We start from the raw sequence: 25995 nt of genomic DNA on the forward strand, positions 1-25995 counted from the left end.
GTGGTTGTGTCTGTATTTGCTATAGCCTGTCTAATGATCAGGACTGCACTGATGTACAAACGATTTTACACAGCAAAGATGATGACACATAAGTTCTCTCCCCTTTCCTGCTGAAAATGAATTTTTGATCTGTGTTTTATCATCTTGTAATCTCTGATATCGTTGGAAGTTATTGCTTTATAAAATGGCTGTGCAGCTGGTTTGTGCTTCCCCATATGGCCAGGGAGAGTTTTTAAGAGTCTCCAAGTTCTTGTATTTGGAGGAGCTTGATCCTCTCGCACCTGAAATCTATACAGTTCAACTCAGCAGAGGACGCTTACACACTACACTCAACTCACGCACTCAAATACAAACTTGCACTCTCATGCACTCAAATAGAGGCTCACACTCCCTATAGAACCATTGCTGCTCTTACAAACCCAGTACAACTCTCTTATGCTCTCCCACACATGCTTCTATAGTTTCAGGACAGCTCCACAGCATCCCCAGCATAGCAATGTGTTTGTCTCATGGGGATATCCTTGTGCATTGCAGCTGTGGGCTGCCTTCCAGCTCCTAGAGTAGTTTTATAAGGTGTTTGTGGTTGTCGTGGTCTGGCCGTGTGTGTGTGTGTGTGTGCGTGTGTGTGTGTGTGTGTGTGTGTGTGTGTGTGTGTGTGTGTGTGTGATGGTCTGGCCACGTATGGATGGTGTTGTGTGACTAGACAGCAGGTCAGTCAGTTAGCCTCCAGTGTGTCTGTCAGAGCCACCAAAGGAGATAGGAGATCAGTCGCTGTTGGGGGTAGCAGCATGGTGCTTGTGTGTGTACACGCCTTGCCTTTGCCTTTCACTCCCCCCATCCCCTTCTCACTCCCCCTCTCTTTATCTCTCTATCCTCCACTAACAGCCCATCAGAGTGGCGAGCTGAATGGTATGAATGGGAGAGTCATAAAAAAAGAGAAACCTGCCCTTTTTACAGTGCAGTAAAGTAGACGCTGGCTTCCAAACCCAGCCTCTCAGTGCTTATTTTAATGAAGCATAAAATTTTTAATTAAATCTTAAAAGCCTGTTGATACAAAGGTCTAAAGGTTTTCTCACATAGCCAGTACGCTACATTCTCCACTGTTTGACCCCTCAGAGAGTGGGAATGGAACCAGCTCCTTGGTCATTATTGCTTTAAATAACTCTCCATTTACTAAGCACTGAATAAATATTGGAAGAGTGGGCTCTTAGGCAGATTCAATAGAACAATTTTGCGTCAAGCACATTCGATATTGATCTAAATGATCTCTTTTGCTTTTAAAAGCTGGAACCCTTAACCAATGGCATTGCTTTGTTTTCCTTGCAGTCGCTTTTTGTCCTCACACCTTGTATGAACCCTTTTGCACTTGATCTGTATCCTCACAGCACATAGTTTCAGTCTTATCAGAGCAATTCCCAATGTTCCATGCTACCCAAATTCTATTGTCAAACCCATAACATTGTCTTGTCTATGACAAACTGAGTATAACTCGCATTTTTACACTCATCCTATGAGCACATCTCCCATTTTCCAGCCACAGTCAAGCCATTACAATCTTTTACTCAGGCAAATAGAGGCAGGTGGGGAAACTGTGAGATGCTTGTCCTATTAAATTTATAACCCCTGCCTCACTGGGGTGCAGTACCACAGCTTCCTCCCTTACCAGAAAGCAAGCTAAAATATTAGACATTCATCATGGTTATTATAGTCAGTAAATCCTTCTATGCAGTGCAGAAACTCCCCAGCTTTTTATTCTTTCTGGATAGGAAGGTAAATGGATTTGGTTATTGCCTGGGCTTAGGCACAGCGATATCAGCCACAATAATCTTTGTCCTCCACCACAGCCTCTTCCCATTTACATTCTAGAGCAAAGCAGAATGAGCCGACTGCTCGTGCTCACGAGGAGAGTTATCATGGCTGTACACTCGGTATTAAAATGGGTGAGAGGCGAAAGAGAGCAGACGGAGGGTGGAAGTGGTTGAGAGAAATGCAGAGACACAGAAGCTGAGAGATTGAGACAGGCACAGAGTCAGACACCCATAGGATCAGGCAATCATCCAGTCCATTTCAAGTTGGACTCCGTTCCTCCTCAATCTCTCCTCCTCTCCGCTCCCTTTCTAGCTGATACGGTAAAACCCAGACGCCTGCCTTTTGCTTGACTTTGATCTAACTCTTTTTTTCCCCCCTCTTTCTCTCTGTGAATGTAAGTGGTTGAGACTATCAGACTACCTCTTGGTGATTACAGACATTTTTATTTTTCCTCACCCTTATCTAACATGACAACATTTTTCTGTCCTCACAGCATGCCCGCCAGGTACGTTCAAGTCCACCCAGGGTCCAGGTCTGTGTCTGCAGTGTCCTCCTAACAGCCGCTCCGCAGCCGAGGCCGCCACCATCTGCGTGTGCCGCAACGGCTATTACCGCGGTGACGCCGACCTGCCCGACGCACCCTGCACCAGTGAGTGCACCAGTGATTATACTGTACACACACACACACACACTCTCGCACACTCACACACACTCGAGTTCTTGTCGAAGGACCTGTAGTGGACTGGGTCATCTATGCTCCATCCATAATTTTAGTGTATGTATGTATGTGACAGTGATAGAGAACAGACTTGTCATGCACAATCCATTATATTCCGATAATGACAGTGTCTTGGTCTCTCTCTGTCTCTCTCTTCCTTTTTTTCCTCCATCTTTGCTTCTCTCTGTCTGACCGTGGAGCTGGAGCTCTCAGTCTGACCATAATAATTACATTGTGGGCTTTTTGTCACTGACCTCTCCATCATCGTGGCAATGAACTTCTTCTCTCTTGTTCTTTCTTCTGTTTTTCCTCCTTAATTCTCTCTCTTTCCCTATCTCTGTGTCTTTTTTTCTCTCCCTCTGTCTCCTATCATCCCCTGAAGTCCTAATTACTCAGGCAGATGCTGGGAAGCTTCGACACTGTCCTGCCGTTATCCGCTGGAGATCCAATAAGGCCTCTCACAGCATCATAGTTATCTTAATATTATGTAAAAGCAATATGCTAAGCCTTTCTGCCGTCCCCGCTGACACACAATTACATTGGAGGAGAACACTGTAGACCCCAAAAAGTTTGTTTACCTCTCTTCCTCCGCTGCCACTGGGGAGCGTCTTAATGGTTTGCTCTCTTCACAGCAGCAGACCTGGAAGCATTATTGGTGTGGTTATGTATTCATTTAGTCTTGATTTATTCATATAGACCTGGCTAATTGGCTTCGGGAATGGGCAGAGGACCGCACTCTTTCCTAATCAGTTAGCAGATGCATAGTGTAGCCCTCACAGGGAAAATGTGTATTGAATTCACCCCTATTGCCATGTTTCCATTTAAAGACTCTGAATGAGTGCCTTGAAGCTGCGGAGGAACCCCAATGCAGCACGCCTGTCTGCCCGTCTGACTGTTTGAACGCTTCCCAAGTGTAGCCATCCACACCTTTAGGCTTCGGATGTTCTCAGCGGATGACACCCCTCTTTCACCTTGAGTTTTCCCCGCCTTCCCATGGTATGCCATATAGCTCTCTAGTGAATTTGCGAACGCTCCGTCAAGTATAGCATCCGCCTCTACCTGGAGGCCTTGAATTCTCCCCAAGCAATCTCCACAACTGCTCCCCAGTGGAGCTTCTTGAGCAGATCCCCACTGGCCTGTGGTGAGTTTCCAAATGCAGCCTCAGCATACGTATTCTCTGTTTTCAATCTTCCTTTCTAGTCTCATCTTCTCTGTCAGTTCTGTTCTTTCCCTTCTGCTTCACACGCTGTTTTCCTCTCATGCTCAGTATAACTGTGTTTTTCTCTGCTACATCTTACCAGTGACAGTTTTATTTTGAGGTAGCAAATTATTCTTATTTATTTGTGCCGAAACTTGCATTGTAATTTTGTAATAATTCTGCATTTTCATGATAACACATCCAGGATCTTTGGAGATATCACATTGAACTGTTCATAACATAGAAAATGAAAAAGGTATCCCTCTTTTACAATCAAAATGACCTGGCATAATGATTATAGTGGGTGATTGTGTCCCTATTCGTGGCTAAGCGATGACATTTCCCACTCATCTATTTACAAATATCAGTGCTGAGAGTTTTGTTTCCTATCAACCCCTTTTAACATTAACATCTACTGACTTGAATTCCTCTTCAATTCATGTTAACACAATTCTTTTGCAACCGTACATTCAAAGCCTTCTCTGAAGCTTGAACCATACAGTAGCAGCTGAGCTTGATGCTCAGGGTGCCCTAGATCTCAGCAGGGGGGCCAGTGAGATCATCCTAGTAAGAATCTCTTTAATACTGCTGGTCCTGATAAGAGCACTGCTAGAGTAGCTTAAATCAGGCCAATCTGTAGCAGCAGAAGCTGTAGCTTTAGTGCTTCTAGCCGGCGTCAGAGGCGCAGGTCCCTGTGTGCTCCAGATCAGTCTGATTAGCCTGCTGATGGATTGGCCAGCACCTGGCTCTGTCAGCGGGGGGGTTCACGCTATACCACCCCTCCCTTGTCCCTTAGGGACATGCCAAGCCTGGGATCCACTTCACACTACCCCTCCACATCCCGCCCCCCTCTATCCCTATCTCCTGTCTTCTACTGACTCCAGCCTATGCCTGAGGGGAGTAATGCCAAGCGTTCTGTCTCCCAGCGTGAGCCCCGCTCCTCTCAGCTTGGCTACCCAGCATAGTGGGCTTTAGGACATTGGTTTGCATTGCAGCACAGCCCCTCCCGGCCCTTCTCCAGGCTCCAGGCCCCAGACTGACGTACCTCACCCTCCCCACAGGAGGGTTGACCAGCTCCAGCATGCTGGGCCAGTGGGTCTCTCTCACTGTGTGAGGCAGAGGAGGAGAATGACAGGCTGAATGGTAATTGGGGGGAGTTGGGCAGTGAAACCAGTGCTGATTAGTCCGTGGGGGAGAGGAGGGTGCAGAGAAGCAGGAGCCTGCTGTGAGGAACAGCAGAGAATGGGAGAAAAGGGGAGGGAGGTGATGGGAGGAGAGGGTGGGTGATATAGATAGATAGAATATATCCCACCACTATAACAGTAGGGAGGTGACAAACTGAGATTTCAACTGGTACATATGTAGCTGTGGTGTGAACTTGGAGGGGAAGAGGCTAGAACACAGACAAAGGCTGCCTGGGGAAGGCATGCACTAACAGTTCTACAGCCCATAGTAAGACAGCATGAGAGAGCAACTGAGGAATGATACCATGTTATGTAAAAAGCATATGTATGCTTATATCTTGGCAGCGACCACTGTCGGCCACCGACAAACTCATAGGGAAAATGTCTGGAATGTAATCAAATCAGCACAAATAGGGAATGAGAAGAAAACAGCTCTGATGGGTTCCTTGCATTCCTGGTCTGTACCACATTGGCTCTGGATCTCACGGCTCTAAGTTAACACTCATATCTGTGGCCGGTCCTATGAAAGCCATCTTGATCCCTGTCAAACACTGTCTGGACCTCCAGACACAAACAAAAGCCGTCAAACTTCCTGTCTGAAAGGACAGGGTTATCTGTTTTGCCATTCTCCTCATCTTCCCATTTTGTTTTTCTCCATTGCTCTCCTATTCACTGCCTCTCCTCTCTCCTCCTTGTTCTGTCTTCAAAGAGAAAAGGTAGTGAGCCGTCAAAGAGCATAAATATTCTGTTCTTTTCTCCAAGTTTTTTTTTTGTCTTTTCTTTTTTTTTGCTCTCTCCTCTGTTGTCGGTTCTGCAGTGGAGTTAGTAGAGGGTGCTTCCCACAGTGCAGCAGTGAACTGGCCAGTTTCTTCTCTCAGTACTGCAGTAGTAAATAAAGCTAAGTCAAGGTAATTGTCTGGCCCACTCTAATCCCTCTACTGGCTTGAAAGACATAATGCTCTAGACGTTACTGTGTGCCTGCGCGTACACACACACATTCACACACATATGCTCAAAAGCGACACCAGCCTCTCTTTCACATGTATTCTTTTGAAAAAAAAAAAACTAGAACAGAATAGAGCTTTATTTGAAGAATAAGAGTGACTGGAGAATCAGGGTAATTAAACATTAGGAATGAATAGACAGGAATGTGGGTGTATAGATTATCCTTTAGTCTGTTATAGAAAAGCTACAGAGTATTCATTTTGTGTCTCCTCAAACAAGTCCTTGTTGATGCACCCACATCTCCCAGGCTCCCTCATCGAATGCACGCCACACACACACACACACACACAGAGAGAGAGAGAGAGAGAGAGAGAGAGAGAGAGAGTCTCTCAATGACTCCCTCAATCTCTCACCCAGACAGTATTAGGCCTTATAACATGTTTTATTTCATGTCTCACCATCCCACACACAACCCTTCTTTCTGCCTCCCAGCTCCCCTGGCTGTGATCCGTATCTCCACACAGGGACCTGCTGTTGGTCCCTCAAGGCCTGTTTCACATCGTAAAAACAAACACTGTGAAAGAAGAGAAGCGAGGGCCCGAGGCCGTCCAAAGGGTGGCTGGGTAAACAATGTGCCAAAGTGTTTATTTTTGGGGTTGGGGTAGTCTTGATATTGGCAGCCCAGGGAGCAAACAAGGGTTGTGGTCTTCTGTGACCACCTGCTAAAGTGCTCTTGCTGCCATGGCAGCTACGCATGCCTATCAATCTCTGAGTCCACCTGCAGCAGCAGCCACTAGTCCCAGACAGTCACTGTTCAGTGCCTCATCAGACACATGTCAGCGGTGGCCAGATTTAGGGTGTGTTGGCTCAGTTGGTTGAAGTCTTTTGCTTGGAACACACAGGGAGTGGTTCAGTACAATATGTTATAACTCTGGAGACAAAGCACTTCATGATGTGAACTATTTCTGACTTTTTCAGTATGTAAAACCATTTGCTAAAAGCCTTTTTACTTGATCAGTCTTGCTGTGACACTGTGCTGTTTTGCCAGACTAAGGTGCCTTAGACCTTTAATTCCCCCTATCTCACACTAACTCTTTAAGTGATGTGACACAATACATTTCACAAAGGGCACAGGCTCTGCTTGGGGATGATGCTTTGCTTTTATAATTTAGGTGCAGGCAACATGTAAGCACAATCAAGTCTGACTGGTGTGGCTAAATGAATTCCAGCTGAGAGGCTGTAAGTAACGTTCTCAACAAATTAAATCCTATGGCAAATTAAAACAGCCAAGGGCAGCGATAATAGCCTGCAAATCACCGGTTAAGTGGCAGTCACATCTGATTTCTTGTGCCGTCTCTGCATATGTGGGGCTTGGCTATAATTGGGACACAGGAGCGTGACGCCTTGTTCACACCTCAACCAGGCAATGTTTTTTTTGTTGTTTTTTTTCCTCCAACGTTGTATGAATACATCAATACAGACAGTGCACACATGAATACATGGAAAGAGATAATTCCGGCATGTGTATGAATGTCACATGCATAATCCACATGAGAACTGGAGCATCATTTCTCTCCAGCGCATGTTTGGGTGTGAGTGCATGTATGTGATTGATGATGCAGTGGATACAAGCAGTGTGTGCAACATATGAAAGTGTTGTGCAATCCCCAAGGGGAAAAGAGAAAGTGCTGCCACTTCCCTCATGGTCTGTTTCTACTGACACACTCTTTTTTTTGTGTGTATTTTCTTCTCTCTCTCTCTCTCTCTCTCTCTCTCTCTCTCTCTCTCTCTCTCTCTCTCTCTCTCTCTCTCTCTCTCTCTCCAAACCAACACATGTGGTTGCACCTAAGGACCAAAGTATGTGTTAAATGATCATGCATCTAGAGTCCTAGCTGTCCTCTCACCCAGACCATAATAATCACACTGTGGAGGTCACGCCCTTCCTGTCACTGACCTCTCCGTTGCCGAGGCGCTGAGCCGAGGTCGCCGCAGTAACAGTGCCATTCCGTCACCCTTGTGTGTTCCGGCGCTTTGTCCCAGCTTCCCAGCGTTATCCCACGTGGCTTTGCAGCAACAATGATTAATTGTGTCTGTGTTGACTGAAGTAACTACCTGCCCTCTGCCCACAGAAATGGGAAACTCAGGGGCTGCATCCCAATATGCTTAAAAATCTATATGTTCCTCTTGCATTTGTCAAGTCTGTCCAATCAAATGAAGGCTTTAACGGAAAGGAGAAGAGGAAAGGAAGCATATTAGAGAGGATATAAAAAGCTGTGTAGCTCCTAAAAGGGTTTCTAAAATTGAGTCAATTTTTAGTTCCACGGTGACAGTAGACATGGATCCAGACATGGGTCAGTTTAACTTGTCTTCCTTTAATGACAAAGGTCAGGCTTTATGAAGGATAAATTGGTACCAGATCTGCTCTGCAGGGCAACCTCTCTACTGAGCTAAGCAGCACTGATTAAGGGCTTTGGGCAGCCTCCGCTTTATCGACAACACCTGGTATCTGAGCGGAAAGAGCTGCCTCTGAACACCCAAAGGGACATAGAGACTCAGTTTAACAAAATTCTGCACTGTTATTTGAACAAATTTTCAACTCTTAAAGAATTGTCCTCCAATTGCAGTGGGCTGAACAATCCACTTCTTTGCACCCTAATAATAACCCGCCACTCGAGCAAAACAATACTTTTATTATTTCAAGATTTCTCTCTCTGAGTATCACATTCGATGTTCTGCTCGAGCTGCAGGCTATGAGGAAGTGAATGAGAGCGTGAATCTCCAGAGCCACTGGGATAAGAATACTCCATGCAACACTGCATTTTGCTAAATAACCAATGTTTGATAGACACAAACGTTTCGCTCCATGATCTCTCTCTGGGTGTGAATAGAATAAATTAGCATTCCAATTGTGCTGAAGATAGAGAATACAGACGAAGAAGTTGCTGTTGGACAAAAACACTTACATTTATTACAGGCTTCTAAAATGACAGAATGAATACATGTGTGACATAACATGGAAAAACAGGCAGGTTGTGGGAAATTTGAAATTAGAAAATGTATCTTTGCATTCAGAGCTTTAAAGTGGCATATTACATAATAGGGGCCATTTTTTAACATTATGAATTATTGAATCACGCTTGCATGCCTTTCGATCAAACTTTTTCTGATATAAAATGGGTCTCCCAGGAAAGTTAAAAGAGCCCAGGTTCAAGGGCATTTAGTCACACATTTTCCCCTGTTCCTACTCCACAGGTGTCCCATCTGGTCCGAGGAACGTGATCTCCATTGTGAATGAGACCTCCGTGATCCTGGAGTGGCACGCTCCCAGGGAGACAGGCGGCCGCGACGACGTGGTCTACAACATTGTGTGCAAGAAGTGCCGGGCCGACCGGCGCTCCTGCTCCCACTGCGACGACAACGTGGATTTTGTCCCGCGGCAGCTGGGTCTGACCGACAACAGGGTGTTCATAAGCAACCTGTGGGCTCACACCCTCTACAGCTTCGAGATCCAGGCTGTCAATGGAGTCAGCAATAAGAGCCCATACCCGGCCCAGCACGTCTCCATAGACATCACCACCAACCAGGCCGGTAAGAGGCTGCCATGGCTAGGTGTGATGGTGATGATGATGATGATAATTATGTTACAGATGGATCATCATGTAACTTTCCATACTGGCATTATTGTTTATTTAATCTCTCCTCTCTATAAGCAATCTGGTTTCCTCTTGTAATTTTATTTCACTTTTTTTCATTTGTGATATAGCAAAGGCTGCTGTTATTGTATAAATGAATTCATTACTGTTTGAAGCAAAATCAATTTTGCATTTGAGACTGTCGCTCCATGGCATAGCTGACTGTGGGCCTGCTAAGATGTCACAGTGCTCCACCGTGAATAATGGCTTTAAGGCTTGAAGAGAGAGGGCAGCTGGTGTAGTGAAACTTATACATACAGTGAAATACCAAAATACTGAGCTCTCTTTCTGGGCCTTTCCTTTCCCTGCATCAAAGTAGCGGCTTGTGGATAATTGAGTGAACTGAGGGGGATTTTCCTTTTGAAAACATGGTGGAGGAGTTCAAACCCCAAACCAGCAGACCCAAGACATGGCATGTTAGGATCCGTGGCAGGACCGGCGCAGAACACTGCCCCATTTCTCCTCTCTTTGTACTTCAATGGTTTTATTTACGCATCAAACCCCGATGATAGAAAAAGTCCCAATTTGCATTTCTTCCCGCTTCACAATTGGGCATTCCAAAAATTCTTGCTTTTTTAACGCTGGCAAAGTAAATCATCCCTCTGCAAACAACATATCAGTCATTTATGAAGCCTCTTTTTTTTAGGTTCACATCTGGAGGTTGAGCCTGGTACCTTCATGGACCTGACACATCTCTTTGTTGTTTTTGTTTTTCTTTTAGTCTTTGTTTAATGAGACTTTGTTTGGAGAACAACGCAGCACAGCAAGTCTCTACTTCTCCCTTCACGGAAGCCTACACCCCAGTTGAAACCTGTCTGTAAATCTTCAGATTTACACACTGACACACTCCTGCTCTCAGCATTAACAAAAACAACAAGAAACTTCATCTTACTTAATCCTGTCGCTGTCATAGTTTTGAGTTACTTTGAACATGTGTTACTGTAGGCATCAGCCACAGAGCCATCATTTCTTCTTTCTTCACTTCTTTGGTGTACTGCTCTTGGCTGATCTGATGGGGCTGTTACAGAACAGAGACAGACAAGCTGAACTGCAGGTTTCTGCTTTATTGCTGTATAATAGCTATCCAGGTTCACTTCTGTTCAATACTTTAATCTGAGAATGGAGGAGAGCGACCCAAGATAGATACATGGATGGCTGCTTTCTATCTCTGTTTCAGCCGCATCATTTTCAGGCCATGCTGAAACATCCTTTCATCCTGTTATCTCTCTCTCTCTCTCTCTCTCTCTCTCTGTTTGTGTGTCTCTGTGTGTGTGTTCTCTTTGGCTGTGATGGAATCTAAGCCCAGCCAATGGAAATGACAGGTCGAGAATATCGTCTTTGCAGAATCCTTTGGATTCAGTATTTTTCATGCTCTTCTGGGTCTTTGACTTGTACACAGAAACACCTATCAAGGGACAAGTTTTGACCATGTGGAAAATTTAAATGAGGCCCTTTTCATTTTGCTGTGTTTCCTTGTATGAGACAGACCCTGGGAACCACCGCCTGAGCTTGTGGGACCTAATAACAGGCATGAAGTGAAGTTACAGTACAGTGAAGACAAGAGATTGTCGGTTGAGTTCATACTGTCAAGGTTTCCATATAGCAAGAGTTACAAGTTTGTCAGCTTGGGCCCCTGGCACCATGTTCTTGGTCATGCGTTGTGAATTTCTTCACGTCACATTGTCATGTACTCTGCCATGTACAGTTGAGTGCCTTATATATAATTTTTACATCAGTTCAAATTAAACTTATATGGGATATGTATTCTGATCTACTGAGTTAATATTGTCAAATGAATTAATAATTATTTGCTTTTATTTTCTTTAACCAAAAGAAAAGAGTTGTCGTAAAGTACTGATTTACTTTCCCTCTTTAATTGTAAAATTAACTTACTTCAAATCTATCTCAAAGACCAGTGAAACAGAAATTGCTTTTCCAGATCTTTTGTAGGGGAGTACATTTTCAAATTAAATTTAGCCCAGTTGGCGGAGAGAACATACCGTATTTGATTACAACAGCTCTCCTAGGAATGTAATGACCAAGTGAGCTTGTCTTTGTCTGAGAATGAGTCAAGAGAGGAGTGGGAGGGAAGACAGGGTGGGAGGAAGAGAGGGAGTGAAGGCTTTTTGACCAGACCGTGAGACTGTGACAGTGAAAGAGAGGAAAATGAGGGAGTAAATAGGTCTGATTATCAGGGTGGCCTAATGGTGCTGACTGTCCCCATTTGACAGGCTAATAGCACACTTGACAGATAGATGTAGGGGGAAGCAATGCCCAGGCCTATTGTTGGAGTCTGCTGCAGTAATGAGGTGTCTGCCAGTAATCTGCCCGGCCTATGCCCAGCCCTATGTGGCCCTTTGTAGCCAGGTAATTGCACTGTTCCTGGTTTCGACAGGGGGGTTCAGGGCCATGAAGAGGAAGTATCCAAAAAGAATGAATGTTAATAATGCAGTTCAAAACTTAATAATGCAGTTCAAAACTTCAACGTTTGAGACACTCTCAAAAAGCAGTGTCAATCACATACATCTGTGTTGAAGTCAGAAAATAATCAAATATAGTAGGAGATTTTGAGAGTTGGAATTGGTTCTTACATTGGTATGGAACAAGTGTTTCTTTTATTGCCTAGGAGGCGTAAACATGTGCCTATCTCAACCGAGTCTTCCCCGGGACAACTTGACATGGCTTTAGTGTTGGCTGTTCTAAGATTAAGGAAAAACCTCAGACCACCTAGAGAATGGTAAGGTAGGTAAGAAGGGTTATGGTGTGAATTGGGTATGAGAATACAGAGAAGGGGCGAGGGAGGAGGAAAGGATAGAATCGAGGAAAAGGAGGAGGAGAGGAGGGGGTAATGGGGGGGGGGGGGGGGGGGGGCTGAAGGGATTCAGTGTGAATCGCCGAAGAGGCCATTTAACTGCCCTAGATCCCAGCGTGTGTCTGGGAGGAAGGACTGATCGATACTGTGATTTAGGAGTTCATTCACAGCCTGCACTCTCCAGGACACGCACGCATACACACATACAGATACAGACACACACAGGTTATATACTGTCCCCTTTCAGGCTATCATTCACGTCTGGCCTGAGTTTAGTCATATTTATGTTTGCAATTGAAAAACAGCCATTTCACGTCTCTTTCTGGAACATTATGATTTAATTCTGGGAGGTCGCAGACGGTGACTTTGCTAAAATGCTAAATGGCCATGAAGATTGTTGAATGCAGAAGGTAGCCAGGCTCTATAGGCAATGAAAGCAACTATGGAAATTGCAGCGATGTTCTTTTAAATAATCCATCTTGGACACTTAACCTACATCCGCCACTGCATGAGATGACTTGCAAGGGTTAGGGTTAGTTACTCCTTATACACCTCCTCTCTGCTCTGAGTGGTGGTGCGGGGGTGGTTTGGTGAACAATGCATGAGAGAAACCCCATGAATCTTACGACTGGTTCTATCTTTTTCAACTAATGCCTGATGCTCAACAGTTCTCTGATCTCTCTGGCGCAGCCTCCTTGACCTAGATTATGTGCCAACCATCCCTCAGACCACAGAATGCCAAGTATATCTACAAACAATCCTCCTCCACTTAGCTGCACTGTTTGGAGAGCTATTCCCACAGAAATGCAAACATCTCTATCCTCGGCCTTCTATGGGCAAGGCAGGGTGGCTGGGCGGCGTTCAAGATACTAAGATGCGATGCAGTAGAGCGAAATCCAAACAACCAGATGAATTAAAGAGATCTGCTCTCCCCGGGTTTCTAAAAACAAATGAGATGTTAGCCCATCATGTCCAAGGAGGGTATTCAAAGCACTACTCATTATGCTTTTTGAGTTTACAGCCTACAGAGTCTTTCCATGTGTTTTTGGGGGCTCGCCTTTTTTCCCTCTGACTTCCCTCTCTCAGCTCCCTCTATGTATCACAGCTAGCGTGTCCGAGAGTTTCATCATCTTAGACGGTTCTTCAGGCTCTCTCCGGGTGCCATTTTTATTTCATTTGATGCCTGTTCTCATAAATGTTGGATCCTGTCCCTGGACCCAGAAAGTGAGGTTGTAGCTGCAGGCAAAAAGTAAAAGTGTGGGCTTGAATGCTACTGAGCTTCTCGTCAATTCTGATGTCTTCATACGGTGTATTAAGTAACGGCAAGAAGGATTACAGCTGTTAGTGTATGTGCGCGTGTGTGTGTGTGTGTGTGTGTGTGTGTGTGAGTATGCATATGTGCTTTATGGGTTCTTTTTTCACATAGAGCTTTTTACAGAATCCTCCACGCTACAAAATGTGATTTCGAAAATAATTCCCACTATGGTTCCTTGACAGAAAACCATGGCGCTGAACTGATCCCTCCTTATCATTTTTGAGAGAGGCCCATTACCATGTAGTCATGGCTGGCTTGGCCCTCTGAGCCCCTGCTAATGGGGAGCTGGTAGTTAACCCCTATGCCTTTTGACAGAGGCGCAGCACATGACAGAAGCCTGCTCTCGTCATCTGAATCACACTGTACAGGGGCCCCTATTAGGAGTTTGCATGGTTCAATGGTGCATTATAGCATCTTAAAGCACAAGTTGAATGTAGAGAAAGTGGAACTCTGTGTGTGTGTGCGTGTGTGCCAATGTGTTCATTTATATGTGTGTGTGTACACATGCTCCTCTGTGTGTGTCTGTGTATTGGTGTGGCTGAGTCTCTAGCAGAAGGTCAGCTGACCAATTACCACGACATTCTGTCCAATCATTTCACTGGGAATAACTGAGGCAGAGCAGGAACTTCCAGCTGGGAATTCAGATGTGAAAGCCCTGCTGCATGTGGAATGCAGACCATAGAGGGCTGCCTGTGCTGAGCTTATCCCAGGAAACTCACAATGAGGGAGTGGCCGCAGAGGAAGGAGATGGAGACTTGAAACTGTTTAGCTCATTTTGGGGTGGGACTTAGTGAAACATAAAAAAATGATATTTCTTCGTGACTACATTATAGGGTCTATTATAGGGTCTATAGGGTCAGATTTTCCATATACAATTTAAAATATAGAACATGCACATTTGATGTGCTGGCCCCTCGCCACACCATATGAATTATGATAACTGTACGCTGCAGGAACAATATGCAGCGTACAGTTCTTTCAGAAGATTTGTGCCAGACATGTAAAGTGATGCTCCAAATCGTCTGTATTCCACAGTAGATTAATCCTACACAGGTAAAGAAGCCTTCCATTCTTTCATTGCTTCTCTCTCTCTCTCTCTCTCTCTCTCTCTCTCTCTCTCTCTCTCTCTCTCTCTCTCTCTCTCTCTCTCTTTCTCAGCCAGACGCTGGGAGGCTTTGACTTTGATTAATGGTGAGCCAAGCTCTGCATTAAAAGCCAGGGGCAGCAAGTGGGACCAGATAAAAGTGGAGCACAGGAGCAAGGGAGGGAGGAATGAAGGGAGGAGAGAGGAGTGCAGGGCATAGCCACCAATCACTGTCAGCGTCATCGTCCCTGGGTGACAGTGGGGGACGCAGTTGGAGGGGACAGCGGTGCTTCAGTGGGCTGAACCTCACCCTCATACAGGCACGACACATTGTCTCTGACAGGCTCTTCACACGTAGGCCACTAGGACACGCACACACACATACATGTGCACATACACTCTCGCTCTTTCCTTCCTTTCACTCTCAAAAACACGGTCACTATATGTCCATTGGGACAAGCAAAAAAAAAAGTTTTTATCAGGGAGTTGTTGAAAGCATAGTGTGTAGTGAGTCTTTTTTCGTTGTGAGTGTAAAAGTTCATAATCAGATATTCAGAAGTCACACTAGGATGGATACGTGCTCAAGAGCACACATTCAAATTTTAGAAACTTAGCACTTGAAACCATGCATAATAATCTGTTTTTGGATAAAAGTGGGTCTGTCTGTCTGTGTGCCTGAATGAATGAATTGAGTTGGGGCCAGGACTTGGGGCTGGAGCTATGGAAATACCTCTTCCACTCAGCCCCTTTTTCCAATGCAGGAATTTCTGTGCGGAGCGCCCCTCCCTTGGGTCTGTCAGGAACAGTGTGTGCCTGTGGCCGGTAATTGATAATGCGGCCCAGGCAGCCCAGCCCTGGTCAGCGGAGCGTGAACCAGCCTGAGAGGCAGAGAGACTGAAGCGCACCGAGGTGAAGCTTGGCCCGCACACTCTGTTTGGGTAAGAAAGAGAGAGGAAGACAGGGCAGGAGGTGAGAGTCAAGTAAGGCAGACGGAGCAGAATCCATTCATTCTGACAGGCTAAACAGAGCCCATTCATTCATTTTGATTTTAGGCAATTAGCTGACACTCTTATCTTACAGTGATTGCAACAGTTGAACAAGCCTTGTTTCATAGCTCACCAAAATTACAAGCATCCACAAATAATGAGTGCAAAGGTCAAGGGTCTTGTGTCCTTACAATATTTCTGTGACCGTAGAATGGTCATGTAAGAGTGAAGTGCTAGGAAAAGGAAATTGAATAGAATAAGAACTAAGAAGAGAGATAAAAGGGATTGTTTTTAATTAAAAAAGAGCAATTAAAGTGAGTAGAGAGGAGATATCATTTAGTCGAGAAAGGATGGCAATTGGTGTGTCTTGAACAGAGGAGTTTTTCAGGAAGATAAGGAGTGAGATGGGGAGTGGAGATCAGGTGGAGTGATGACTGGGCCTGTGCAGAGAACAGGCAGAGAGCCAAGCGGCTGGTAGTGGGGAAAAGTAGAGGATGGGCAGGTGTGTTGGGCTGGATCTTGGCCTGGAGTTATGGGGGTGCTGATCCCTTCGCAGCCTTGTAACCAACACCAAGGTTTTGAATTTGATACAAGCAGCCACAGGTAACCGGGGTCTTCCCTTTCTTTCGGTCCTTCTTGCTTGTATGCTCACAAATGCTTGAGTCAGTAAGTTTGGCCGCATTCATCTTTTAATCTAAGTGTCAAATTCATCCTAGCAACTTGAAGGTACAATCTGGAATTCATTTTGCCATATAACTTTTGGGCATTCATATATGCTCTTGGAGATATTGAGCTTTTTGGATCTTTCTTAAAGTAAAACTTTGTAACATTTCCATACAAATAAATGTTTGTTTTGCTTCTCTCTGACACCGATTGATAAAACACAATAGGGATTCTGTGTATACCCAGTTCCTAAAAACTTTTACATTTGCTGTTCTAAAAACATGGTGTTGGGTAGGTCTTCCCTGGGAAAAATCCTCTGGCGCACACAATGTATTTTACATTTCCATCAGCAGCAACTGTGGTTTGTTTGGAATAAACAGAAGAAAAACTGAGTAGTTAGCATGAGCAACGAAAGCCGTCGTGACTGAACAAGGTACCTCCAGAAGCTCAAACTTCTTACACAGAAAATCCAAGAAAAGACATGCCACTGTACTCGCGGTACTGATTGCCAAGTGATCTCTGGGAAGTTCAGTGCAAAAACACGCCCGCTTATCACCAAAGATAAATAAGTGTGCCAGCGCTTTTCAGGTGCAGGGGGGATAATGCATTATTGGAGTGAGTGAAACTAGGTTGACCTTAAAAACTCCACCTGTTCCACCTAATTCAAAGTGCTGTGGTAGCATAGTGTAACTAAGAGAGTCCCTGTACAAAATACCCTGTCCATTCTTGTGACTTCTACCGTAGTGCCTGGTGTATGAGCGTACACTGTATTTAATTTATGCAGGATTATGCGTCGCCTAAAGAATGCATACTGTAATTCCCCTAGTCACTGCACATTGCAAAAATTGTTACACACAAATGAGCAAACGAACAAATAAACAAATGCACACACAGAGCGAGAGTTCAAATTACAGGTCTTTTTACTCCAATGTTGACACACATTACACATGTAAAACGTGTGATTTGCGGTCACATGCCATTATATTAAAAGCTCAGAAAGAAAATCTCAGACTGAAAAAATGCCTTGTGTCCATTTGTACTAGGTAAACAAGCCGTGAGGAGTGCAGCAGTGTGTTAATACTGCAATCACAGACTAGGCCTTTAAAGTGAAGGCGTGCAGTTGTACTTGGTTTTATCTTGGTTATATGTTTGACCTTCAAACTGGAGATTAAAGATGAAGAATCTCTGTCACTCCATTCTGCCCTTCAACTCCATTATCACACCCCCACCCACACACACACACGCACACACACACACACTCACACCCACACACAGTTTTATCACAGATGATGTGTTCCTTCTGTCCAATCACACACATGCTGCTCAGAGGGAAGAGGAGCAGGATGATGGAGGGATGACAGTGCGGAGGACAAAAGCGATGGAATGAGCAGGAAATTGCCGAGTCTCTGGGTTAATTGACAGCCCACATGTGTGCGCTCAGGTGTACTTTGGCTGAAAGGGAGAATAGACTGTGCAGCTGGGCCAAGAAGATCACAATAAGACATTGAATTTAATTCCAAAGGGTTTCTTATTGTGAATAGCATTTAACAATTCATATAGCTGAGGTCTTCACCATGTGTTATACTAGCTGGAGATTGTTCTCTTTCTGGGTGTAGATTGAAACGTAGAGCCCAGCGCAGTGAACTAGAGCACTTTTTTCTGCCTACGGCCATTTTGTGGCTCGCCATGACATCACTAGAGTGGAGTGTCAATACAAATTGGGTAATGCAGTGCAATTTTAGTCAATTTTGAGCGATTTTTGTCAATTTTGAGCGATTTGTCACCTCAGTTGGCAAAGGCGTACGTTCAAAATCCAAAATCACATAAACCTCTTTTATGTATGTTATGTTTGCCTATTTCACTTTGATATAAATTCTTCAACCAATGACTAACTGAATGCAACCTTTTTAATAAAACTACAGGCAACCGACAAAAGAATGGAAACGCATTTTATTGTACACTGGGTACTGGCTACATTTACATGCACATGATAATATGACTGCTGCCAATACTGCAAGTAAGGCAATAGGCAAGTTTGATTAAGCCATTTACATGATTGCATTTGACAACTCCACATAATAACACCATTTACATGAGTGAAGTACTTATACCAGAGAGAATTGTGGGAATATGAGTTTCTGCACTACCACATCACATTGTTCGTCACAGCTATAGACCTGGTATATTGCAATTTCAAAATGCCATGCTTTGGGAAACCTGATGGAAAGGAGGAGACGATGCATGCAACTGATGCACCTCCAGCAACCCAGTATTTTTGGATGAGGATATGGAGTGAGGCTTGGTGGGAACGGGTGTTGCTGAGGGAGAACAGCGTTGCAGAGTGGAAAGAGAACTGTAGAATGGAGCTGTGTGAGCTACTGCGTCCACTGGTTCTCCAAGATGTCTCTATCCCTGCTCCTCTACCCCTGACGATGAGAGTGACAATTGCACTGTATAAACTTGGCAGCTGTGCGGAATACCGAGTTAAAGCCAATGAGTTTGGTGTGCACAAAAGCACCGTAAAGAAGTCCATGTATCTATTTGAAAATGCACACCACATCCCTCAAATTATAGGCTGCAGATGGAGCGCACATACCTGTGGCTTTAGGGATTTCATCAACTGAAAGGGACGGCCCTCATACATCCTACAAGCAGCTGTGGAAGGCAGATATTGGTAAGAATTACCCCTTAATCTAGAAATGTGCTGATTTTATGTTCTTCTTTCTGTGCCCAGCCCCCTCCATAGTTCCCATCATGCACCAGATCAGCTCCACCATGAAGAGCTTCACATTGTCATGGCCACAACCCGAACAGCCCAACGGCATCATTCTGGACTACGAGCTGCGCTACTATGAGAAGGTAAGCTAAGGGTGCGTGTGTGTGCGTGTGTGTGTGTGTGTGTGTGTTTGCATATCTCCGTACTATATATTTGTGTATGAATGCATTTGCACATGTATCTGTGATAGCACCAACTCCTTAAATACTAGGTGTGTCTCTAACTCTGCACATGCATAGCAAACCGCACGTACCACCAAACCTCCCCCGGAAATCTGCTAGCGGAGTCCCCTGGGTTGATAATATGTTCTTTCAGTGTGTTCGCTCCGTCTCTCCCACTGTTCTTTGGTTTCTGCTGCTGATGAAGTGAATAGGTTGACCTCTGCTCCAGGCCCACTCTGCACAGCAGAGCAACCCGTCCCACTGTGAAAATGCATTGCGTCTCGGGGGGGGTCACATCGACCCGTCTGCTCCCGCACAATACGGCTGTTTTATTAAGCCACCGGCCCTACCCCACAGCGTCTGCGCTGCTTCAGTATTGACCTGTAGGCTTTTCTCAAGGCCTTGGACATAATGATACTGAGAGATCGGAGACTCTAGCTTTTTGTTTGGGCCCTTGTTTGTCCTCCTAAAGCTGATCGATAGGTATAGCAAGGTTGTTGTTGTGTGTGTGCTTTTTTTCTCCCTGCCTTTGTCATCTCAAGCTAAGAGTTTTGCGAGACTTGGTGCACCTTCACCCATGTTCTGCTCTTCAAATAAAAGATAAAAATCGATCGAGGTTAACATAATAGATGTTTTTTTTCTGTTCAGTTTATTTCACACAAAGTCATTTCGGCTGAGGTGCATAGATCAATATTCACCATTCTAACTTAGAATAGTGTCTGTCACGTTTTGTCTTTTCTATCAGAGAGAACAAAAATCATGTTTTTAAATGACGTTTGCAGTCGGAAACTCTAGTCATCCAGTAATAGATGAGTCGCTCGCTGTTTTCCCCTCTGGCATTGCACAGGTCATGAAATTGAATCCGATTGCCGTGGCCCTGAGAAACCTTATCTGCCAGACGGCTTAGTGTCGTGTAAATAACACTTATACAGCCTCCCATTAGCTCATGAATATCAATGAAACCTAATCCTATTGATGTTTATGTAGCGTGTCCTCACACAAATAGATGAGCACGCCGTAATCACAAATTAATGAATTAACGAGGATAAGATTGCTAATTGCACTGGGGTGATTCAGGTGACAGAGAGGTTGTGCTCTCCACTCTCTCTACCTCTGTCTCAATGTACCTCTTCATAACCCCCTGCACCTGACTCTGTTTTTGGCTATTTACAAGGTATACAACCATGAGAGTGTGTATGAGTGAGTGAGAGAGAGAAAGTGAGCCAGAGTGATTGCTTGGTGACACACTGGGCTGTGGAGATGAGATTTCCGCGTCGGTGGTCCTTTTCTGACACACTGTATTTTGAACCTGACAAGGCCTTTTATTGGCTCTAAACCGACTTCTCTTCAACCAGGTACTGCAGTCCAAACTGTCACTGTAGTGTGACATGTTTGTGTGTCTGTGTGTGCATGTGTGTTTGCGTGTTTTTGCACCAACCCCTGACCAGAAATTGAAAACCAAGCCGTGGCAAATTCTGGCAAAAAAAAAACTGAAGTAGAAGTATGCCATGTGGGCAATTTCCATAGCACATAAAGTTTACAACCTGTTATAGGCATGCGACAGAGTGACGACACGTCTACATAAATACCCAGCCTCAGACACACTGGCTGAGGTTACTTGCATGCTTAAGTTGCGCCTGCTTGCTGCATATAGGAAGGCAGGGGAATTAAATTGCATTCCATCGAGGTCAGTCCTGCCACTTCTCCATTGATTCTCTGAATGGTTGAGAGGTCCAGAAAATCGGGAAGCTCCTCACAGCCGTAAAGTGATGATGTGGCCTTTTAGTCATAAAAGGCAATTATGGAGGCATGTCCCTCACCGTGTCTATAACACACTCCTCTGCACACTGCCAGCTTTACCCAGAGCCATGGGGAACTTATAGGCTAGATAATGCAACCATTAAAATCCAGAGCTTTTTTTTATAAAAACGGCCTTGCCATCCCCTCCTACTCTTTATGCGTCTCAGTGATGGTGATATTAATCTTGGTGGTGTCACACTGTTATGGTTCTGGAGTTGATTGTCTCAGCGTGCCTGGCGCAGTCAGCTGGTCCTGAGTGCAGCAGAGAGCTGTCTCGTTGCACACTTCATCTCACAGGAAGCCTCCCATAACCACATGCAATAGCAACTTCTCCTTCAGCATGGCATATTGTCATACTTTTGGAGCGTAATCACCATTTGATTCAGCTGAACACCCGCAGATGTTGAACCAGCAGCTCCTTAACTTTTAGCTCACTGCATATCCCAGGATGGACAGTAGCATGAAGGAGGAGGAGGTGGGTAGCTACTTAAAAGCGGTACATTTTGGAAAGTAGACTTGAAAAGAGGTATTGAGTGCTGAAGGCTATTCACTCAAACAGACTCCACTCCCCTCTCCAGCCTACCTTCTCACTGCAGAGTAAGTGGTCCTGGGACCCTGTAATTTGGGAAGCGAGATGAAATGAATTAAAGGTCTACAGAGAAAAAAAGTGGAGTCTTATTCTCTCGTTCTCCCCTCTTTCTCTCATACTCTTTTCCTCTGGTTTCCCTGAAAATTTGGGGCGGGTGGAAATAACTCAGCATAGCGGAGGTCAGGCCCTCCATTAAGGCTGGAGCAGAGCAGCCACTGGCTCTGGTTACTGATGGCTCTGTGTGTGTTGGTGTAAGAGAGAAGTGTGTGTGTGTGTGTGTGTCTGAAAGTGAGAGGTGTGTGTGTGTGTGTGTGTGTGTGTGTGTGTGTGTGTGTATGTGCTGTGCGCAAGTGTCTGCAGTAGTTCAGGTGTATCCTTCCTGGACTGCACCAGCATTGTCACACAGCATCGGGATGAGTTGGAGAGCAAATCGCAAAAAAGTCTACAGCATACTGACCATGACACCGTCTGCATTTTTGGCACTCTGAAATTCCCCTTGTGCTCTGCGTACAATTAGCGATTCCTCAGAAGAGAAGCCAGCAGGAAGTATTTACTATTCTTTTCTTCTCTCTCTGCCAGCCTTCAGACTACACTAGGACACTTCAGTACACACACAGATGTTGTACAGACATGTTTAGATTTTTAATGGAACCTGTGAAGAGCAGGACTTGTGCCGGGCTCCCACAGTCCCCTAGCTAGGGTATTCATATTTTCTCCTTCAGACACGCTCCCTCTTTTCTTCTCTCCCTCTTTTGTTTCTCTCTCCCGCCCAGCTTACTGGGGGCCTGCTTGTTAGTCTCCAGGTGAATGGAATAGATACAAAGAGACGGTCTGAAAAAGAGGTGGCTGCAAAAAGAAAATAAACTGAAAGAGTGGAAGCAAACCATTTTTTCCCCATTCCTTCAGAATTCACTCATTTTTTCCCTGATTGAGATGATTCTTCTCACCTCTCTATTCACAAGCTCACTGTGGTTTAACAGGCAGCTCTGCAGAAGCACAGTGAAAAGAAAGTCATTGCTTTTCATTGTTCAATATGGTGATTTAATTTGTTTTCACACTGTATTAGTTTTTTATGTTTTTTTTTTCCCCCCCAAAACGATTAAAACATTTAAGTGCTCATTGATATCAGATTCAAACTCCCTTGTATTTCCATGCAAAAATAATTACCATTTTCTTTTTAGATTAGAATTCATGAGGTAATGGTAATTATTTGCATTTGGTAATAAAACCCATCTAGTCTCTGAGATTTAAATTGTTTGCCCAGATTTCCTCTTTTTTCTTTTCTTTTTACCTTAGGCAATACATTTTAATCAGGAACATTAATAGGAGAGATTTTCTCCTTTCATTTCCGCTTTACAAACATAATATTAGAATGTTCTCTCTCATGCACTTCCCCCTCTTTCCCTTTGTGTGTGTGTGTGTGTGTGTGTGTGTGTGTGTGTGTGTGTGTGTGCGTGTGTGTGTGTGCGTGTGTGTGTGTGTGTGTGTGTGTGTGTGTGTGTGTGTGTGTGTGTGTGTGTGTGTGTGTGTGTGTGTGTGTGTGTGCGCATGTGTGTTTGCATGCATGCATGTGTGTGAGCCTGTGAAGAGGACACATGGTATCCCACCATGTCTGTCTTCATGCCAGGTGGCCATGCTGTCCATTTTGGGGGGTTGGCATTTCTAAAACACACACACACACACACACACACACACACACACACACACACCACACCACACCACACACACACACACACACACACACACGCGCGTGGGAACACGCACACACACACACACACATAGCTGGCTCAGCTTTTTTTATAGAAGGGACAGGAGAGATTTATTTGGCTGGGGTTCCTCTCTACTGGAGCATGTGTGAAAGGTGTGTGTTGTGGTGCAGTTACCAGATGACAGACTTAGTGCTTGGCCATCACACAGAACACAGGACAGAGTCTCTTCAGACAATAACCAATAAATAATATCTATAAGGAAAACCATTCTTGGCAGCTTCGCCTCAGTTGTTCCTTTGTGTCAGTGATCCAACTGAACGATACAGAGACCGAAATACCTGCAGCGTTCCCTGTCTGTCACTCCTGGCACTGCGTTTGATTGGCTGCTCTCCCATCTGCCCTCCCACCTGCCACCCTGTCTTAATTTAGCAAGTAAGGGTGTGGTCCTCCTAATCCCCATTTGACTGGCAGCAGGAGAGGACCTCTCATGGCTGGAGGTCCCTCCTGGCATGGTCGCTCATTGGCTATCCCGAACCTGCTGCACTGCCACCTGCCAGCTCATTTTGAGGCGGCAGATGTAGGTGTGTATGTGTGCGTCAAATAATCCCCATTTGACTGGCAGCATGAAAGGGCCGCTCCTGGTTGGTGCTTCCTCAAGGGATGCTCCCCCATTGGCTTTCTGCCATCTGTCTGCTCACCTGTCCTCCATTCAGAGTCAACAGATGGGGGTGTGGTCCCGTGAACTGCGGAATAACTGATAGCAGGAGTAGGCCAATCCAAACCCCAGGTGGTCCGTGTTCACTCAACCATGGTGTCACAGATGAATATGTGATTTGGGTCCTCTCGTGGGGCGTCATCACTTCCTTCTGTGTATGCTGCAGTACTTTCAAATGCACAAGGTGCTACTTTAAAGTCATGTTTCAGAATGCTAGACCATTAGTATGCAACACAGAGGAGAGATGACAGATTGGGTGATCTAATGGACAAAAAGGTCTGTGAAATGATTAAACTCTCTAAACCAGTTACATCTTGCATTCCATTTATGAGCATCTCTTTCCTCTCAGAGATAGCATGAAAGCCCATTGGTGTGATCCCAACCTAAGCCCAGCTAACATTTGTCTTCATCAGGCACAGAGTGTCCAATAAGAGCTAATGTGATTGCACACATCATTATGTGAGGGGCCAGATTTCATAGCTGTGTTTACCTCGTCTGCTCAATGACGGAGCAACCGGAATGATTCAATTACACCAATCAGATTGGATAATGATTTCGGTGTGGGCTGCCTCTGCCTCGAGTTTCTTATCTCTTCCTGCCATCATCTTCCATCCTCCTCCTCCTCCCTCCCTCCCTCCCTTCCTTCCTTGCCTATCTATTTTTTCCACTCCCCATTGTAGTCAGCTCATATTTTCATAGAGTATTCTCTCAGAGTACTCATACATGTATGATGTGCTGTAATCCACTATTAAGCACTAGTATGTTTACCAAGCTTAGAAAACAGCCTGCCTCTCTTTACACTATTTTACTGACACAAGGAATTTTGCTCCTTCACTCTCAACCCTCCCTCCCCCTCTCTCCATGTCTGTATCTAGCTATCAGCAGCCTGCAGCGGTGGGTGTAGTGTAGGTGCGGTCTTATTTTCTGGCTGTCATATTCACTCTGGGTTATGGGAAGGTGACAGGCCTAAGTAATTACTGATCCCCCATAGCAGATACCTGCAGCATCCGCCAAACTACACTGCAGCAGACTGACTTGCTGGCCCTCTTGGGCCTGGAGAGAAAGGCCCACAGTCCAAACCCTCGCATTCGGGTAATGGATGGCTGCATGCAGGCACACGCACAGACATGTGGGCATCCATACGTGAACACATCCATACGTGGCATGTACAGGCGCACACACACATACACACACACACACACACAAAGACACACACAGACACACAGACACACAGACAAAAAAGTTTTGAGAAGATACAAACAGATTTTTTATTATAAAAACAATGCATACAAAAATAGAGCAAATAAATAGAATCTTACACCAAACAACAATTGCACAAAGGATTTTAAAGCATTCCTTTTTATGAAAAAATAAAATGGTCCCTGTGGGTGGAATTGGCCTGCCATCATATTTAAAAAGCCAGCTACTTCAGACAACAACGAACAAGGATGTAATGTTCTAACTTCTTGCAGTAATTAAACTGCCTCATAAAGCACATCTGAAGAGACAAATATGCAATGCTATTCTATTACTGTTCAGACACAGCTATTGCTCTTTGTAATTTGCAAGAAATGATTGCCTTTAATTACCACATTGTGTGTGTGTGTTAATGTATGAGTGGGAGATGCTCTGTGTGTGTGTGTGTGTGTTGTGTGTGTGTGTTTTAATGTGTGCACACTTACATGCAGCTTTGTGTATTTGAGGATGTGCCCATATGTGTGTACATGATCAGACATTTTCTGTGTATTTTCTTGGCCTCTGTTGTTTTCTGGCCTTGAAAAATGTGGAAAAACATCACCACTGTTGCTGTGAAGTGCCTGCTATTGAATAGAGCCACCG

General features: G+C 44.8%; 1 protein-coding gene across 1 annotated transcript in view; it reads left to right on the plus strand.

Annotated features, from left to right (window-relative positions):
* Positions 1 to 25995, plus strand: part of LOC139662245 (ephrin type-B receptor 1-B) — a 146615-nt gene that overhangs the window by 89924 nt on the left and 30696 nt on the right. The window contains exons 4-6 of the mRNA XM_071540889.1: positions 2303 to 2458; positions 9107 to 9442; positions 19141 to 19265. Coding sequence (XP_071396990.1) covers positions 2303 to 2458; positions 9107 to 9442; positions 19141 to 19265 — 617 coding nt within the window. The remainder of the gene's footprint in view (positions 1 to 2302; positions 2459 to 9106; positions 9443 to 19140; positions 19266 to 25995) is intronic.

This window comes from Centroberyx affinis, unplaced genomic scaffold (genome assembly GCF_046629955.1).
Source record: "Centroberyx affinis isolate AG114_WGS23_722 - 3 ecotype Tasmania unplaced genomic scaffold, CSIRO-AGI_Caff_v1 ptg000213l_1, whole genome shotgun sequence".
Lineage (NCBI taxonomy): Eukaryota > Metazoa > Chordata > Actinopteri > Beryciformes > Berycidae > Centroberyx > Centroberyx affinis.